This window comes from Ammospiza nelsoni, chromosome 1 (genome assembly GCF_027579445.1).
Source record: "Ammospiza nelsoni isolate bAmmNel1 chromosome 1, bAmmNel1.pri, whole genome shotgun sequence".
Lineage (NCBI taxonomy): Eukaryota > Metazoa > Chordata > Aves > Passeriformes > Passerellidae > Ammospiza > Ammospiza nelsoni.
Genome location: NC_080633.1, coordinates 141256600 through 141275620, shown reverse-complemented (window position 1 = coordinate 141275620; position 19021 = coordinate 141256600). Strand labels below are relative to the sequence as shown.

General features: G+C 41.5%; 1 protein-coding gene across 1 annotated transcript in view; it reads left to right on the top strand.

The window, feature by feature from the left end:
- Nucleotides 1-19021, top strand: part of SNTB1 (syntrophin beta 1) — a 113512-nt gene that overhangs the window by 50307 nt on the left and 44184 nt on the right. Inside the window, exon 2 of the mRNA XM_059466420.1 lies at nt 5108-5324. Within this exon, the coding sequence (XP_059322403.1) occupies nt 5108-5324 (217 nt within the window). The remainder of the gene's footprint in view (nt 1-5107; nt 5325-19021) is intronic.

The following is a 19021-nucleotide window of genomic DNA, read 5'->3' as shown; positions in this document are numbered from 1 at the left end:
TGGAATTGTTTTAAAAACAGCAGAAAAGCACAGTCTTACTACAGTGTGAGAAATGGCAAAAGCATTAAGGAGATTTTTGCTCTTACAAGGTGTTTATTTTAACTAATTTCTGTCTTCTCCCAGAGGTGGAAATCTGATGCTTTTGGCAGATCAAGAGGTTTACTGTTTCACATCCATTTCAGCATGGGGGAAAGCAGATGATGTTAATGGATAATACTTGTCCGAGCGTAGTAACAGATGTTTCTGTAGGAAATGTAGTGGAAACACTGACAAGCAGGATTGTTGACTGCTTTTTGGTTTATGCCCAGATTAAAGCTGCTGAGGGGATCATGTGATGTGTTTTCATAGATGGTCTGATTCATAAATTCTTTTCTTTGGGTCGTAGTTTTGATGATGGCACCAGCAGCTCATCTCATTTTTATACAGTGCTTCACTGTAAGGCATGCACTTGGCTTGAGTTTAGAGGAAGTTTGATCTCTCACATAAAGCCTAGCAGGCAAATGCTGGTATTATGTTAGAGGACACTCTGTGCTTTTCTCCTGCGAAGGGGAATTCCTTGATCAAGTGTCTTCAATCAGATTCGGGTATGTTGCTCCCTTTACTTTCGTATTGTAAACTTACACATCCTGTCCTCATTCCTGTAGTAACAAAAGAGCTTTCCTCAGGCTTGCTGGCTTCCTCTCAGTGGTCTTTGTCCTCCCTCCTAGGAAACAGTTTGAGTGTGTCAGAAGAGTCCCAGTTCCTCAGAAAGGCGTCTGGCCAAGAACCTGACCAAGTTGGGCTGTAGTATTTCCCTCATTAAAAGCCTGCTTCTTCCCCCCAAAAAGTCATCTGTGAACAGCAACAAAGCATTCATTGTGGAGTCCTTGGACTTGGCAGAAGCACAAATAGATGAATTGCTTTTTTGGAAGCTACATTCCCTGTCTTGCAGATCAAAAAATAAATCCAAACTGTTTCAATGTGTATCAGTGGATTAATTCATTTGATTGCCACTTCCCTTCCTCTTCTCTTTGTGGGGAGGGGCACTCCGGAGATTGGAATTTTAATTGATTGACCACAGTTTCTTATTAGTGGTGCAGCGAAAGGGTATGGATCATTAATAAGTACTGAATATAAGGATCTCTGAAGTTGAGCTATAGCATCAAACAAATGAGTTTAGACAACTCCTGACTAAACTTACAGTCTATAAGTAAATTAAGTTAAAATAATGAAGCTATTAGATTTTTTTCCTGAGTCCCTGCATGTTGTTTTCTGTGTTTGCAGTATTCTTAGGGTCTTAAAGATTGTGGCATTTTAATATAAATACATATTTAATATTTGTATATATGTTAGACATATGTACGTACTCCAAAGATATATTTGTTAGACATATGTATATACTCCAAAGATATATATGTGTATACGTGCCAATAAAATAGTTATTCATAATTTAAGATTGTTATGCAATGGCATGCTTTATTTATTTTTATTAATATTTTGAGGTTTTAATTCATTAGGTAGTTTCATTGGCAATATATAAACCCAGTGGTTTTGATAGTTGCTTTCTTTTTCAGTCAGTACTTGAATTTGTGCCACTAGATCCAAAAGAAATTCAGCTCTTGAGTGTAATGCTCTGAAAACAAAGTGTTATTCACTTTATTACTTTAAAGTCCAATAGACTATATAATCTTTTTTCTGGTTTTAAAACTTGATGATGGAAGTGAATTGTATAACTGCAGTTTAACTTTGCTCTATCCATGATTCTCAGATAGTGCAGTGTGGAATAGGAATATGCCTATAATAGATACTGGTATCAACTTGTTTTCTGCTATGTGCATTAAGAAGTGGCTAGTGAACAGGCTGCAGAATGTAAAAGTGTAGGGTCATCCTAAATTGCTATGTATGTAGTAGGGTTGCTGGTGCATTGTTATAAAACAGCATGTTCTGCAGTATTTGCACCCAGAATTTAGAGGTAAATAGGAAATAGTTGCTGATAAAACTTATGAGTCATCTGAACAATGTGTGCCTGATCTCAGCTAAATTCATAAACTGGGCTTTGGTTATGGACATGTAATTACAGATGTTGGTGAAATAAATGGAAAGCAGTGGCTTTGAAGTTTAAGTAACAGCAAAAAAATATATAAATGGATCAAGTTATGCCACCTGTTCCACTCCCATATTATATTTGTGCTTTTATATGTATCCATTTTGGGGCTTTTAAAATATGAATCACACCTGAATTGCAACAGCCATAAAGTCTGGGCTGTAAAACCCAGCAGAATTCAGCCATGAATCCAGAGACCTGGGCTTGTGTTTAGTAGGAAGTGGGATGTTATTAGTAGAAGCTAGAAAAATGTGGGGGGTTTTGTTTTTTTGGGGGGTTTTTTTTGTTTTTTTTGTTTTTTTTTTTTTTACAGAAAGCATATATTTACTTCATTTTTTCATTCTACTGTGGAATTTCATATGAAGGTGGTGTTAGCAGTTTATTAGTGCATTAGGAGTTCTTTGTTCATATCCCTGGGGCTGAGCAACCATCTTCTGTTGAGATGTAGTAGAAGCTAGATGTCTGTGAGTTCAGAAGTTGGAAGGAATTTTCATAGGATGTACTTCCTCAAGGTAGTTTCTTGGCTTTTGCTGTGTTTGAGGCTCAGTTTCTGGAAAGAGGATGGTGTTTCTGCTCTCCCCCTATTCGTGCTTCCTTTTTCATGGGACTTTATGAAGGACTGCAGCTGTCTGCCATGAATTCACCGGTACATCCCATGGAAACTTGGCTTTTGGGACATGGAAAGGCTGCCTCTTTTCTGCCTCTGTCTCTGGGGAATTAAATTCACATTTTGTGTTCTGCTTAAGGTTCCAGCCAAAGTTTTTACTTCAGCTTCCTTCCTCTCCCTGCCCCTCTCTCCTCCTCTTAATTAAAATATGCCAGGGTTGAATGGATATAACTGCAACTGGAAGGACAAAAATAGCACAGATGAAATAAAGATTCTATTGAGACCTGGACCTTTATTTGGAATCACATTTGCTGGAATGTCATTGTACCAGTGTTCAAAAACTGACTAGATTACTTTTTTCAACAGAGCAATCATTAATCTCTAATTTTTAAGGGAACAAAATTTTGTTTGAAGTTGAACGTGATTTTCACAGCTTCAGCTGTTCCGCCCATGGAAATTAATGACAAGGTCGTGTTCAGTGTTAACAGGAATAGATTCACACATCTGTATCTGTTCTGTTCTTGGCTTCCCTAAGGCTGTGAGTACATCCAAACTGAGATGGCAGCTGCTGAAACCAATATCTCTATGACACTGGCAACAACTGCTTATTTTCAGCACCTTTGAAAATCATGTAATTTTTGGAGTCCGCAAAGATGAGCACTGGTTTGAGGAGTTAGGTGACACTTTTTTTTAGATAATGGACTTTAGGTAGATATCTAAAAAGTTTTTAAAAATCAGTCTCAACTCTTTTTGCCTGAAATAGTTTCTGGAAGCCTGGCAGAGTTCTTTGCCAACTCTTCCTGTGAAGGGAATGAATTAATTTAAGAATATACTCAGAATATGGTCGGACAAGGAACTAAAAACAACAGTGTTCAGTGGACTGCCTTTCTGATAAATCACAAATGGTCCTTCCCAAAAAGGAATATCCTAAACAGAGAAATCCTTGTGATTGAAGTTAACGTTTTTGTTTTTTTTTAAGGATAAAATAAACAATGGCAACATGGGCACTAAGGTGTTTTAGAGAAAAAGAGCAATAGGTGCTCACAGAGCCTGGACTCCAGATTTGTACTGGTTTCTCTCTTGGTAATTTTTTTATTAAATGCCGTGAAATAGTGCTGCTGAAGCTAATCAGCTGAGCTGTAGTTTTGATAATAGGAACACTGTTGTTCTTCTCCACTCTTCTGAATACTTCTCTTGCTTTCATTTTGAACTCAAAAACTTCCGTTGACTTTCCCTAATTTAACGTGGTTCACCACAATGCCCTTTTGTAATTTACCCACCTTTTTGTTATTCAGTCATTCCCAGCTTATTTTAATAACTCCCCCAAGCAAGTTCACAATGCCCAGGCCCTTTCAGATGGTGTCACTGCTGTTTGAGTTGTGGGGACAATCGAGTGGCAGCAGCCAGTGATGCAGCCACAGCTGTGTGCTGCTTAACCGGGGCACTTAAATGGGATGTCTTGTCTGAGTTCCATCAGGTTTATGAAGGGGAAGGAGGCTTTGACTGGCAGACTTGTCAAGTCCATCAATAGCAAAAGCAACCATGAGCTTAAACTATGAAAATGATAAAAAAACAAGAGAAAAATGTTGCGGTATTTGCCTGCATAAAGAGGAGAATATGAAGCATATGTGTAAAAAAGGTATAATGCAATAAGATAATTTAATATAGTAAGATAATTTCAGAATCCTACATTCACTTTTCTTATCCATTCTGGAAAAAAGCCTGTAACAGGCTGAGATCTAATCTGACACCTTCACTCTCACAAAAGGCTCAAATTCCATTTAATTTCCCCAAGAGAAGGCTAAGAAGTGATTGGTTTTTGTTTGCTCCATATATATATATATATGTGTATATATATATATATATATGTGTGTGTGTACAAGTAGATTAGACAAAACTGCTTCCCAGCAAGCGGAAATAATTGTTGAGATTAGTGGTGGAACACTGACAAGTGTGAACCAGAAGCAAGATGTGAGTTGGAATCACTGGAAGTATTGCTGGGACATTTTAGATAGGGGAATAACAGAGTCACTGTCACTTGGTTGAATGTCTTTCTTTAAACATCCCTGTACCTCAGACTGCTCATGGCTTCTGTGTGAAGCAATTGTTGCATGACTGCTTACCCACTGTCACAGAAAGGTGGGATGGCTCTCCTGGCCCTGCACTGTATGGCTCTATGTTCTTACTTTGCTAATTCTGTTCTTCCCCCTCATTTTACTCATAGCACCATACTGATACTGGCAGCAGGCACATCTGCATCTTCTGTATTTGCACAGCTTCCCGTGCTGGGATGCTTGGTGAGCAGAATTAATGGACAGCATCGAGGGTTAACACCAGTCCAGAGAACTCACACGAGCATGCAACTCCAGAATATTCATTTATTTACTGTTTTCCATCTCTTTTTCTCTCTTCCACAGTGAAATACATGAGAGAAGCAACCCCCTATGTGAAGAAAGGCTCCCCCGTGTCAGAGATCGGCTGGGAGACGCCTCCGCCCGAGTCCCCGCGCCTGGGCTGCGCCTCTGCTGAGCCCGCGGCGCAGCTCTCGCTCTCCATCCACAGGGACAGGAAGACAATTCCCCTCAAGATGTGCTACGTGACACGCAACCTGACAGTGCCAGACCCCGAAAACAGGTGAGTGGGGATTGCCTGGGGCTGGGATTTCACTTGCACCTTGAATGGTTGCTGCCATTTGCTGCACTGGGGTTGGTGAGCAGCACCGGGGCTCTGGCCACACAATCCAGCAAGGGGAGCCAGCAGCTTTGGGAAGGGTGGGTGGTGATGACAGAGCCACATGAGGTGTGGCTCAGCTTTTGGGTTATGCTAGAGGAACCTCAATGCAGCAATCCAGCACTTTTGTTTGAAATAAAATCTCGGGGGGTTGTTTTCATCATGATCAAGTGTCTGCTTTTGAAGGAAAAGACACTGTACACACTAATTGGTTACATCCTCCAGGCTGCCTAAATCTGATTCCACTAAATTGCATTTTCTTTCCTTTTTAAAATGAATATTGTTTTAAGAATGGTCTGGTTTGAGTATTCAGTTCTGGACATTAAAGTCAAGAAGAGGAGAAAAGTTCCACTTACACGGCATTAATGGGGAGTTTTTGTGACTTGTTTTTTTTCTTAATGTTAAAAATAGGATGAGGTTTTACCAGCCCTTATTTATAACATATGTGGAACAGCTGCACTGCACCAGCACACTCCCTGATCCCTTCTCTAACAGCTGCTAATAAAAAAGGGAGCAGTCAAGTCAGTGATACAGACTAATTCTCCATCCAAATAATGGCCTTTTCATTTTTCTGCAGTGCTCAGAAGCTGGTGTAATGCCTTTGATTCTCAGCATTTACATACAGGCATAAACAAAAGTTACGTTTTCATTTGCAGAAAAGGATAAGGAGAAGTGGGAAGAGAAGAAAGTGGCTTGGGAAGGATGTAATCTCTGTAATCGCTTGCACTGCAATTTAGAAACTTTATTAGTATCTGTATTGTTTTCCATCTTTCCTTTTTGTATTTGTCTGACCTTTTGATTTTCCCCCTCTATACTTTATTGTTTAGTATGACTTTACATTGCCTTGGCTCTTCATCCCACGTAGTGGTTGCCACCATAGTCAGCGTAACTGACTGCTACAGAAGTGCAATTGTAAAAATAACGCTAGCAGTCCTTCTCAGCTCAGATGTTTATTGATATTGGCCACTCTTTTTCCACATATGTCTGCGTAGTTTAAGGTTTGACAGCCGTATCACCTTTCTGAGAGTTTGTCTTTCTCTCTGCCATGGTGTGTATTTTAAAAATATTCATACAGGTTGCATTTTTGGAATCAGTACAATGTATTGATACTTTGCCTGCATTGACTTTATTTTCTCATATTTTTCCCCTTTCTTTTTTGATTTTATTGTAGTTTTCACCTTCTGTCGCTCTCCTGGCTCTCAGTTGGTTTGAGAGCCAGGACTGACTCAGAGGGACACACACTCATTGCTCATGATACCTCTGCAATGGAGCTGACTTTTTTGAAGTATGCTACATGTGTGTGTTTTCTTCAGTGTTACTAGGAAGTAATGTGTGGGAGACTCGTATTGCTTGTTATCATGGTTTTCATTTTGTGTTGCTGTCATTTCCTGTGGAAAGAGTGACTTCTGATTTTTACTGTAGTCCAGCACAGTGCAGTCTGAGATGGATTTTTCCATCCAAGCATGCAGTACCTCGACGTCGTGGTAGCTGCTGTGTCATAGTAGCACCCCATGGACTAGCATCTTTACTGGTTTCAGTGTTTGTTAACAATTCTGAACACTGGAACTCATATTTCCCAGTATTAATGCTATTACAATGTAGTGACCCTTTCTTACTGGAATGCCTTCCAAGATAGTAATCCGATTCCAGAACAATAATTTTGTCTTTGCTCACAGCAGAGCCTAAGCCACGTCCTTACATGCTTACAACACTTCTGTTTCATAACCCAGTGACCTGACACACATAGATTTTGTAACTGATGGTGTCACTTTGCTGGATGGCCTTAAGAGAGCTCTGCTGGCAGGATGCCAAAGCATATGTTGGCCATTAAAGGGCTCCTTTGGACTATAACTGAGCTAATTTTCGTTTAAGAGCGAGTGTGGACATGGAAAGCCTGAGTTTTCCAGTGCAGTGATTTCTTCCCTGCAGGCTGGGGATAATGTCAGCAGCCTTCTGGGACCAGGATGAACTGATTTGATGGCCAGCATGAGAAGATACCTATGTTAAGGGACCCAAAAGGAAATACTTGCTTGTTGGCACTGAATTATCTCCAATTCTTAGAAAGCTGCAGTGAAATGTGGATTTAATGGGCATGGAGGATTGTTTTTCCCATTAGAGCTGGTAGCCCTGCATAGGACTTTTTTCTTCTCATGGACGACTGACCTCAGTTCAGAGATTCTCAAGTCTGTGTCTACTCTCAGATGTTTTGGTGAATTTGTTATTTTGGAGCAGAAGTGATGTCTGTTGCTTTTACAGCCAGCAGTTCTCAGATGTCTCCTTCACCTGATCTGCCTGTGGGTTCATTCTGGAGGAGATCTTTTCTGTTACCTGATAAAAAAAGTTGTAAGATGCCAAGGAGAAGATCCTTAATACAAATCAATACCAAAATTAGTGTGTAGGATTTTTTTGTTATGATAAAAGCATGGCAAGAGGAGAAAAGATGTAGAGCATCTATGCCATTTTTCTCTTGGTGCAGGGCTTGTTATATTTTAGGCTGGAAGAAACTGGTTAAAATAACTGCTACTAAAATCAGTTGTTTGCTGTGTTTTCACTGATAAGTGACCTTTTTGGTGGCAGCAGTAAAGGTTAATGTCAGGCCTCACTGAGGAGCATCCCCTCCTAATGAAGGAACGTGGAAATGATCATGGCTAGTAATGCCAATAAACAGAAAATCTTCTGCAGTGTAGAAAGCTTTTCATCAATTTCTGGTGATGATAGTAAGGAACAGGAGAAAAAAAATGTCTCTCAGGTGGAATTTTTTCTGTTGGTGCTTTTAAAATCTTGGGATATAATACAAAGGTACTTCTGTACACAGCACAAGAGACACAACATTCCCTGGAGAAATGAGACAATGCTATGTGGGTAGCAAAGGTTTTCTCATCTGCTCTTGAAGTCACCCTAAAATTCTGCTTGCACATCTTTCAGCCAAACCCAGCAGGTGTGGACCTGGTCCTGTCAGCACACATCATGTTCTTCCAGTGTCAGGAGTCCAGAGCAGTGTGAATCTCACAGGGAACTTCAGCAGGGTCCAGCCTTAATGACTGGGTTATTCATTGGCATGATTTGGCCCTCTGATGGGAAAGGTTTGCTTTGCTCTGGAAGCTAGGAAAAATGGACTGAGATGGATTCCCAGCAGTGAACTTTTCCTATCACTGTCCATTTCAGGATTGGACTAATTGCAATCAGAAGATAAAATTGATCATGTACATTCTGTAGGTGTGTGTTGGGTTTGCATGGCCAGGTTCTGGTAGCAGAGAAGCTACAGAGGTGGCCTCTGTGAGAAGCTGTCAGGAACTTCCTCCGTGTCCTACAGTGCCAATGGCAGCCAGCTCCAAGGTGGGCCCACTGCTGGTCAAAGCTGAGCCAGTTGGGAATTGTAGTAACACCTCTGTGATAACAGATTTAAAAAGGAAAATAAGAAAGTTGCTTTGCAGATGTAATTGTGGCCAGATAAGATTAGAGTGAGAATATGTGAAAGAAACAGCCCTGCAGCCACCAAGGTCGGTGAGGAAGGAGGGGCATGAGGTGTTCCAGGTGCCAGAGCAGAGATTCCCCTGCAGCCCCTGGTGCAGCCCAAGGTGAGGCAGCTGTGCCCCTGCAGCCCATGGAGGATCACAGGGATGCAGAGACCCACCTGCAGCTCAGGGAGGATCACAGGGATGCAGAGACCCACCTGCAGCCCGTGGAGGAGCCAATGCCAGAGCAGGTGGATGCCCAAAATAGTCTCTGATGGGAAATCTGTTGTGTGGGAAATCTGTGCTGAAGCAGGTTCCTGGCAGGGACCTGTGGAGAGAGGAGCCCAGGCTGGAGCAGGTTTGGTGGCAGGGACCTGCAGAGCTATGGAGAGAGGAGTCACACTGGAGCAGGTTTGGTGCCAGGACTTGTGACCCCGTGGGGGATCCATGCAGGAACAGCCTGATCCTGAAGGACTGCACCCTGTGGAAAGGGAGCCACACTGGAGCAGTTCATGAAGATCTGCAGCCCATGGGATGGACTCACATTGGAGAAGTTCATGAAGAATTGCATAAGAGGAACCCCCACACTGGAGCAAGGGAAGGACTCCTGTCCCTGAGCAGCAGCAGAAACAACCTGTGATGAACTGTGCAGCCCCCATTCCCTGTCTCCTTGTGCCACTGGAGGCGAGTAGGTAGAGCCTGGGAAGGAAGGGGGTGGGGGGGAGAAGGTGTTTTTAAGATTTATTTTCTCAGTAATCGCAGTTATTTTGTAAGTAATGCATTCAGTTAATTTCTTGAAGTTGGAGCCTGTTTTGTCAGTGATGGTATTTGGTGAGTGATTGCTCCTGGTCTTTATCTCAGCTTAGCAACTTGTTATATTTTCTGTCCCCTCTCCACTAGTGGAGGGGAGTGATAGAGTAACTTTGCTGGGTGCCTGGGATTCAGGGTTGACCTACTACAAGATGGCAGAGGAACTGGCTGGTATCTATTTATTCTGGACTCTGCACAGTGAGCTGCGTTTGGGAATTGCCTGAGCTTCCCAAGACATCAAGCAAGTGCAGAACAGGACAGACTGAGACATTTACTCCAAGGGCAGCAATAGATTCAAGCAGCTTCCCTACTTTGAGGTGTTTTTGTTTGTTTGATTTTTATTTTTTTTTTGCATTGGGAAATACTGATTAATTGAATGAAGTATTCCCAATATCTGTTGTGAAGCCATTACTCCCCAAACTTCCTTTTGCACACATTTTTAAATAATAATTTCTTCTTACATTATTTAATAACAACAATGTCAGTAAAGCACAGTAATAGTGTCAGTGAGATTTAACATTTTGAACTGTAGTTGGTGTATAAGCAACTTATGCAGCATGAAATAGCAGTGAGATTCTAAAATGACGTTTCAAAATCTTAAATATAAAACAAATTCTAGTGAATTTGCATGTATTTACTTTTGTTACAATAAGACATGAAAACAAAAGTTTAAGCTTTTTTAAAGAAAAAACTGAATTTCAAACAGATTTAATATGACATAGTAGAAACAAGTCCTTGCATCAAAAAAACTTGAGTCATGAATGCTCACAACAAATATTAGGCATAAGCAGAAGATTGTAAAAATGCAGTAAAAAGACAAACATCTTGAAGTAGGTGAGGGAATGAAAGACCAAGCAGCTCCTGTACCTCTTTGAGTTCCTGCTTATATAATTTAAGGGGAACTGAGGGGACAGGGAGGCAAGTATTAGGCAGTAGAGATTCTGGATATCTCCTTGATGAAAACATGGTCTGGCTCATGCCCCCAGCCTGCCTCTCTCCTGTTTGGTGAACAGGACCATGCCTTGGTTCTGCCAGCTATCAGCAGGCTCTGATGTGCAGATTCTCCTCCAAGAGCAGTGTGCCTTAGGGGTGCACCTTTGCAGCCTGGGGTTTTCTCTGCTGTTGGGGGAATGGTTTCCCTGAGTCACTTAAGTTTGGGGCTCACAGAGGGCAGGGCTGTGCCACAGAGTGACCAGAGATGAGTTACAGCCACTCTTGGAGAGCACAGGTCACACATGCCTTGTTTTCTGCCTCTTAGGAGGTGGTTTGACAGCCCTGAGCATAGTCAGTGGCACTGGCAGTAGCCAGCCCAGGTGGGGTTGGTGCTGGGCAAAGGCTGAGCCCTGCACCAAGGAGGAAGGAGGCGATGCCCATTTCCAGCACTGTGCTGGCAGTGCTGACACCCTGGAGCTGTGTCACTCCTGGGTGGACATCCACAGCTCTGTGGGGCTTCCTGGGGAGCTGGGAATTTATTTCCCTAGTGCACAGTACAGATTTAGCTGGACTGGGCTCTGGTTTAGGAAACTGGGGCCTTTTTTCTGTTCCTATATGTTGTGGGTAGGCAAGGAAAGACAAAGAATTTATGTCTGCATGGGGGATAGAGCATGGATAAAGATACAGAATGGGTGCATTACCAGTATTAAAAGTTGCCCTCCACATCTCCTCAAGGAATTTGTGCTTTGCTCCCTGTGTTGTTATTGAGCTGCTCTCTGGCTGTAGAGCCTCTGTGAAATGCACAGACCATACTTAATTCATAGTGTTGTTGTGAGCTACAGCTTGAGCTCCTTGGATGAAAGGCACATAGCAGTTAATTATCATTATTGGTACAGACATGTTGTACTGTATGAATATCAATAAGTCCTTTGAAGAAGTCATTGAGCATGCTTGAGTCAGTCTGATTTATATCAAGAATTTTTGTTAGCATTTGGGTTTTTTTTTTCCTGGTGGGCTGTGTTTATTATCTCTTTAGATTACTATATCAACAATCCAACATTAAAGTAAAGCAACTTGAAAGAGTATAATTCAAATCCAGAAAAGAACAAAAGTGCCGATAATCAGGGTGAAACTCTGGTTGACTCTCCCCTCATCCTTAAATCACCCTGTTGTGCTATTACAGTGTGCTTGGTCTGTTACAGCCTGGCCCACAAAAGGCTGTGAATTTAAAGTCATGATGAACATGTGTTTTTAACCTTAGCTTCCAACTATTTTACTGTAATGGATCCAAATCCAGCTTTTGTGTGAAGCTGGATGTCTCTTGTTGTGTTCCTGTTCTGTAACTGCTGATCTGCTTACAAAACCTGCTCTTTATGGGAAGAGATGAACAAGTAAGCAGCACCTGAGGTTTGTCTACTGTTGCCTCTTTCAAGCTGAGAGAATTTAGGTAATTCAGTTAAAAAAGCATTGGCTGCATCCTCTTTGTACTCTGAGAGTAGGAGAGGGAAGAATTTGGGGTATGGACAGCAGGAGTGGAGTTGTGGGGTGGGTCATGGGGAAGGCCTCCTCTTCCTCCTCGATACCCTGCATGGCTGTGACCCTTCTCAGTAGCCAGGGTCACTGCATTCAGGGCTAGGGTTGTCTCATGAGGCACTGTAACTTTGCATTTTTTCCTCTCATAACAGTGTTTTGGGGGCAAGTCATTAACTGCTGCAATTAATAATCCATTAACTGCTAGATTTGATAATTAATGGTTCTATAATTTGTTGTCTGACAGTTCTCTGCCATCTACATCATCTGCTTTTTGGGCAGCCCTGCAATTGCTGGTGCATTTTGTAAGCTGCAGTCATCTATCTTGATCAGGAGAAATTTTCTAAACCTGTAGGAGCTGGAGCTTTGAAGCTTCTAGACAAAAACAGTGATTTCTAAATTTGTTTTTCATTATGTGAAATAGTTGTTTTCTATAATTTGTGAAACTCCCCACTTGCCAAACAGTTTTAGTCTGGGTCATACCAGTTTTTCTGTTAGCCACAGTTTTTTTCTCATCTTTCTTGAAAGGCCACTGAGATAATACACTTCTGTAGGACTATCCCTCCCATAAAGATGAGCATTTTTGCCTTTTCAAGACAAATCATGAAACTAAAATGAACTTCATTACTTTCTTTTTTATTATTAAATTCTTGTTCTGTTAAGTCCTGTTAAAATAGGTTTCTAATGTCCTAAAGACTGCTGTAGTCTCTGGATAATGGTTTGAGAGCTGAATTACTGGGAGATGCACCAGGATCTGGGGACACAGTGGAAACCCCTGAGTTTTCCTGCAGGGGTTGAGATACCAGTGTAGAACTGGATTGTTACAGCATGTTGTGTCTGATCTCTGCAGGTCCTGGTGAATTTGGGACTAGGCATGTCTCATTTTATGGAAAATAAAAAAAAAAAAAAGAAACTTTTCTCCCTTCCCCATCCTTCTGGGCCATACAGGTGAGCTTCTGGTGTCCTTCCCATCTCCAGTATAAATCTAATAGGAATGGGTAAATCTCTTGAATGTGTAACTCAAAAGCAGTGTCTGTGCATGCATGCCTATATGTGACTGTAAATAAAACTTTATGGATATCTGTGTGTATGTGTGAGCTGGGCTGAACATGACCTGACAGGAATAAAATGTGTCCCTGTGAGTTGGGTGGTGAGGAAGGATGTGAGTGATGAGGAGGTGGCAGTAACTAAGGCTGGAAGAAAGCTTTTAGCTGGATATTTGATTAACAAGTTTTTAATCAAAGTCTTTATTTCCTGTGAAAATATTTAAATAATGAAAAAAAACCACCGTATGCTGGTGGGGTTTTGTGTTGCATTTTGGGTTTTTTTCAGCCATTGCTTCAGTTAGAGGAATTTTGAAAAAGTCAAAGAATTTGGATTTTTCCAATCAGCTTCAGCTGTAGAGGGTTGAGCTGAGAAATGGAAAAAAGAGCAAAGGAACTGGAAAATAATCAGGTGAAGGGAAACAGGAAAAAAAAGGAACTGCCTTGGGAAATGGATGGAGGGAAGAGAGGAGCACAAATTAAGAAAAAGTGATTAAAGAAGAAGCCAACCAGCAAGGCAGAGCAACAAGCCCAGAGAGTGAAGACTGCAGCAGACTTTACTTAACAAAAACTTTTGTAAAAAAGAAAAAAACCAAAGCTCTGAGAAGGTGTAGAAAGAGAGATGCTCCAAGAAATGTGTCACAGACTAAAGGGAAAGGAAGAGCAGTGGGAGTGCTGCAGGAAAGAGGAGAACAAATAGTTAATCATGTTTTTATGTGCATCTGTATGTAAAGGTATATAAGTGCTGACACCCAAGCTTCTGCTAAATAAACTGAAGAGCAGTTTAAAGACCCTGAGATGTCCCAAAGAAATAATGTTGATGTGCAAGGGTTTCAGTTTCCTGCTGTGCTCCCAGTCCCCACAGTCCTTGTGTTATGGCTTGGAGACAGTGACAGCCTCAAGGCTCTTTTTCCTGCCTGGCTGTTGTCCTGTGCTCAGTGCTGGCCTTTCCCTCCCCTACCAGCCCATCTGCAAATTGGATTTCAGTCTCACAGCTCTGGTCTGGCCTGATCTGCCATTGATTAAGGAGCAGGATTTTCAGCTGGTGTATTTACATCTGCTTTCTCTTGTACCTCGTGTAGCCAGGGGAATGGCAGCAAATGGCAATCACAGTGTGAGCCCTGGTGCTGGGCTGCCATCAGAGGTGCCCCAGCTCAGTGTTGGTACATCCTGAGGCTGGTCCTTAGTGCTTAGGTTGTGTGTGAATACTTTGCTATTTTAATAATACCTTCTGCTCACTTCTAGCTTGCTTTCTCCTGTGTTTCTGCTGATGGGAATTCCTCTTTTACTGTAGTAACAGTTTTGCTGAAGTTGCTACTTCTTCTCATCACTTACACACAGCTTTTCCATCAGACTCCATGTCTATTCAATGGGAAGATGGGTCTACTGCCAGTTGTGAAAGTGTCAGGAGGTGACCCATGCACACTGTCCCCAAAGAAGCTGGCAGTATCTCTGGGACACTGGCTCCCAGGTGGGGCCTCTTCCTACAGCTCTCAGAGGCCAGTAATTGATCCAGAAGGAATTTGTGGCTTTGTAGTCATGGTTGTTTGGCTTTGGTTTTGCTTCACTTGGCTAGTAAGCAGTGATCCCTGGGATTCTTGATCATGGAAGTCAAAAAGTAGATCTATAACATAATGAGACATTGAGACATACCCTGCTAGATAAGGCACACCTGCCATTTCTCTCTTCCAGCAAGACTTCCTTCTGTGACAACTCATCCACAAGACAGAGCTGATCTATCAACAGCCCTGCTAATTTTCCCTGTTTCCATATCAGTTTTCACCTGCACTTGTGGATCACATCCTCTTCTTTCCCCTGGGTCCTACTACAGCATTTCCTAACAACAAGAATGGCATTCCTTTCACAAGACATTAATCCATCTCCAAACCTGTGAACTTACTCAGCAGCATGAGACCCTCCACCCTCTTCTCGATTTGAAGGGGGCATTTCCCACTGTTACCAGCTGCAGCTATATGCTCTTTGCCAAGCCCAGATGCAGCTCCAGCTGCTGAAGGTTTGCTTTGCTGCTGCTGCCTTGAGTTTGCTTCAGGGAGCTCTGGTCATTGTATTGAATATACCAATCACATCTTCTGTTCTCAAAATTTCAGCATCTTCTAAAGTTAAATTAAATTCCTGACATCTCTATGAAATAATGCTGTTTGTGGGTTTTTTCCCCAAATAATTTACACCAGCTGCTCCTTGGAACAGCATTTTTGCCATTGTTTCATGCTGATTCTGCTGTGAAGAAGGCTGAACTCTTTATTCCTGGATTACCAATATTCAGTACAATGACAACCAGAATATAAAAGAAAAAATCAAGAAAATAAAATAGCAGAGATTTTTTTGGGCACTGTGGTGTAAGAGTCCTGCTCCTTAATATTCATATACATTTAAAAACTATTCAATTACTTTTGTGGTTGCTCTGGGTGGAGAAGGCAGTCTGTGATGTCTCTGCAGGTTGGTCAGCATCTGCATGCAGTGGTGTGAGCAAGTCCCTTGCAGAACCAAATCCTTTTTTTACTTGCATGTGGCACAACTCCTCTGATATCCCTTGTAATAAAGCCCAGCTAGTGGCAAATGGAAATGAAATCAACTGTGACAGCACATTAGTGATATATACACCCTCTGGTTGGACATCAGTCTAGTCCAGCTCCCAGGAAAGTATCTACATCGTTTGTAGCACTGTAAGCTGAAAGTCACCAAGTAACTGTTAATACAGCAAGTACTGTTCTTACAGCAAGGGGACTGAGAGCCTTTCACATAGAAAAATTCCACTTGTTTACCCAGCAGTGCTTGCTTGGTAAAATTGCTTTCACTTCCATTTAGGTTCATCAAATGAAGATGCTTCTTCAGAGAGTATGCTGGGGAATTCACTGCAAGCCTAACAGTCTCTCTCTGGAATATTTTCCTTGCAGACTAAGTCCAAAATTTCCATTGCTTAATTTTAATGTATTCTGTTCCTGGTTCATCTCCTGATGCAACACATAGAATTCAAAAGAATTCAAAATTAACAGTTTTTCAAAATTTATTTTATAACAAAACCTACAACTTTTCAAATATAAATCAGGTTGTGTTCTTCTAAATCCCCCCATTTCCTGGAAAGGTTCCTATGTTTGTATACTCAGAAAAACCAAAATTATTTATTGTGGTTTCATGTGCAGACAGTGATGGAGGAGAAGTGCAGAGTGAACAGTTTGGCCTTTGATTCATCTTTAAGTTTGCAAAGTCAGTGACAGACTGTTTTGTTCCTCTCTGTGCCAGTGCAAAATCAAAGTAGTGTGATGGACTTGAATAACTCTGGCTCCAGCTTATCATTAACTTCAAGGGATTTACTCCACACTTTAATCAGTTACTGAGTACATAATCTGACCCAGGAAGAGTCATGAAGTGTAACTCAGTGCCTGATTTGGTCCTGAGCCAGTGCTGGTGGCAGAAGTACTTTCAAGAGTTTTGATAAAAGGTATTTCTTAGATAATGAACACTCCTACAGAAAGAAGCTTTATCAAAAGTGGAATGAGTATGGTCTACCAAACATTTGCTTTCAACTCCTTCTGATCCTCTGTGAAGTAGAAAATCTGATGAGGAGAGGAAGGGAGTTTTCCTCTTACGTGCCAGGCTGCAGCATTTGGAAGCACTGGGTTTTGTGTCACCCCCGTGTTCTGCGGGTGGAGAAGGGGATGCTGGAAACACTCCTCAGCTCACTGAGGGTCTTTGAGAAGGAGAGAGAAAATTACTCTTTTATTATAAGGTTTGCCAAATGATCTCTGAGAAAATGTGATATCATTCATATGCATTGCCAAGCTGGAGAGATGCCGCGCATCTTGGCAGGCATCTAGAGCTAACATATAATTCCTTTGGGTTGGTATGGGCTTTATCAGAAACAGCTCCATATGCAGTATTTACATAACTGTGGTGGAGTGTGAGAATAAACACAGCTGTGGCATTGCCCTAAATATTTCATTTCAGTGGGGAATTAAGGGAACTTTATCACTGAACTGCAGATAAACAGAAGTCAGTAAGAGGTGGTCAGTTTAGCCAAGGAACAAATCAAAACTATAATGGCTAGACTGCTGGAAGCATTTAAGTGCCTTAGTCTTGGAGTTTACTAAGGTCACTGGTATTTTCTTCTTTTCAGAAAGTATGGAAATGCCATCAGTCAGCTGCTGTACAGAAAGCATCATCCATTTGGACTGGTGAATCAAAGCAGCGTGGGCTGAAAGGCAGAAAAGGAAAGAGTTTATAGGGATGCAGCACTTTCAGCATCTGATTGCAGTCAGAGCCCATGGGCTTCTGGGAAGATTGGAAGTTTATTTTATTATCTCCATCCCAGTTGACTGTGGAGACAGGAGTCCTGGGTTTTTGGTGGAAATCTGCAAGCTTGATTTCCTAAGGTTTTCTAGTCTAGATCTTACAGCAGTCACCAGTAGCAGAATTGAGGCAGTTGAGGATTTAGACTTTGGGGTGTGTAAGTAAAAGTTGGCCTGTGTAGCAGCTTGCTGAGGAATGATGCCTGCAGATGTATTTCTGGGAGTGGAAAAGTGCTGTGGGTAAATAATAATTTAAGAATAATTTTCAGCATGGTCAAAGCAGCATCCTGTATTGAACTGAGTTTTGAGAAGTGTCAGTAGTATTGTCCAGTCATCTTGTTACTCAGCTCATGGAACAAGGAAGACTTTCTGCAATTGTGGTGCATCAGCATCACACTTTGGTGACTTTGGACAAGCATTCCCAAACTAGCTCCATTACCAGTCACTGAGGGATGAGTATTTTTGCAAGCATGGCTCAGTATGTGTGTATGCATATGTATACCAGAATTTAGACTTTGGTATCACATTTGAATATGTAGATATTAGAAAGAATATGCATGGTTTAGAACCCCTTATACACAACTGTTGACAACTGTCTAAATGTTCATTATTTTAGGGGATAGAACTCTTGTAGAAATACTTAAATAGTCCCATCAAGGCAAATGCACTTTAATGAAGGCCAGAGTACTAAAATACCTGCTTGTATGTTAATCCACTTGTTTGAAGGAAGAATTTACAAACTAGAGGTAAATAGGTTGCCATTTGCAAGCTCTTTCAGCTCTCAATAATTTATTTTTAAGTCAAAACCTGCTACAACTCTAATTTATAAAGAAATCACACAAATTTTCTGCTGTTCCTTTGCAGCAGAAAAGCAGCACTTTCTTCTGAGCCTTCAGAGTCTGTGTTGAGCACTTTGTTTACTGCATGATGTGCAGCGAGTTTGTAGGTGGAAGTCCCCTGTAGAAACCACGGGCTTTGTAAAGAGCATTGTTTCACACAATCTGTATGGTGTGTTAACATTTTTCAAATGCAGCGCAGTACTGCTATGTTGTCCAAATAATTTATGTTTTTAAAAGACATATTAAAATGGGAGACAGAGGACTGAAAATCGTAATTGCTGCTCCTGGCCTGTTCCCTGCCTTGTCTGGGTTCTTCACTTTTCCTTTTTTTTGTTGTTGAAATGAGGATGCTGTCACTGACCTCATTTGTGAAATACTGTAAGATCTCCTGCCAAAAACTGTTCTGTAAGTAATAAGCAACATTTCACTGATTACCACAATGTATTTTGAAAGTCCAAGCCTGTCTAGCTTGTTTTTGGTGGTGGCTGCCTACAAGAACGCACTCCAGCTGCAGTTCAGAGTCACAGTGGGACTCAGCAGTGGGAGAGCTGTATTTGTGATGGAAAGACAGACTGGAGTATGGTGGCTGTGCATGATTGTAATGATCTGTGGACACAAATGGCTAAATCCTAACCATGAAGGAGATGGCTGTTTCTAGCAGTTCAGAAAAAATGGGAGTGTGAT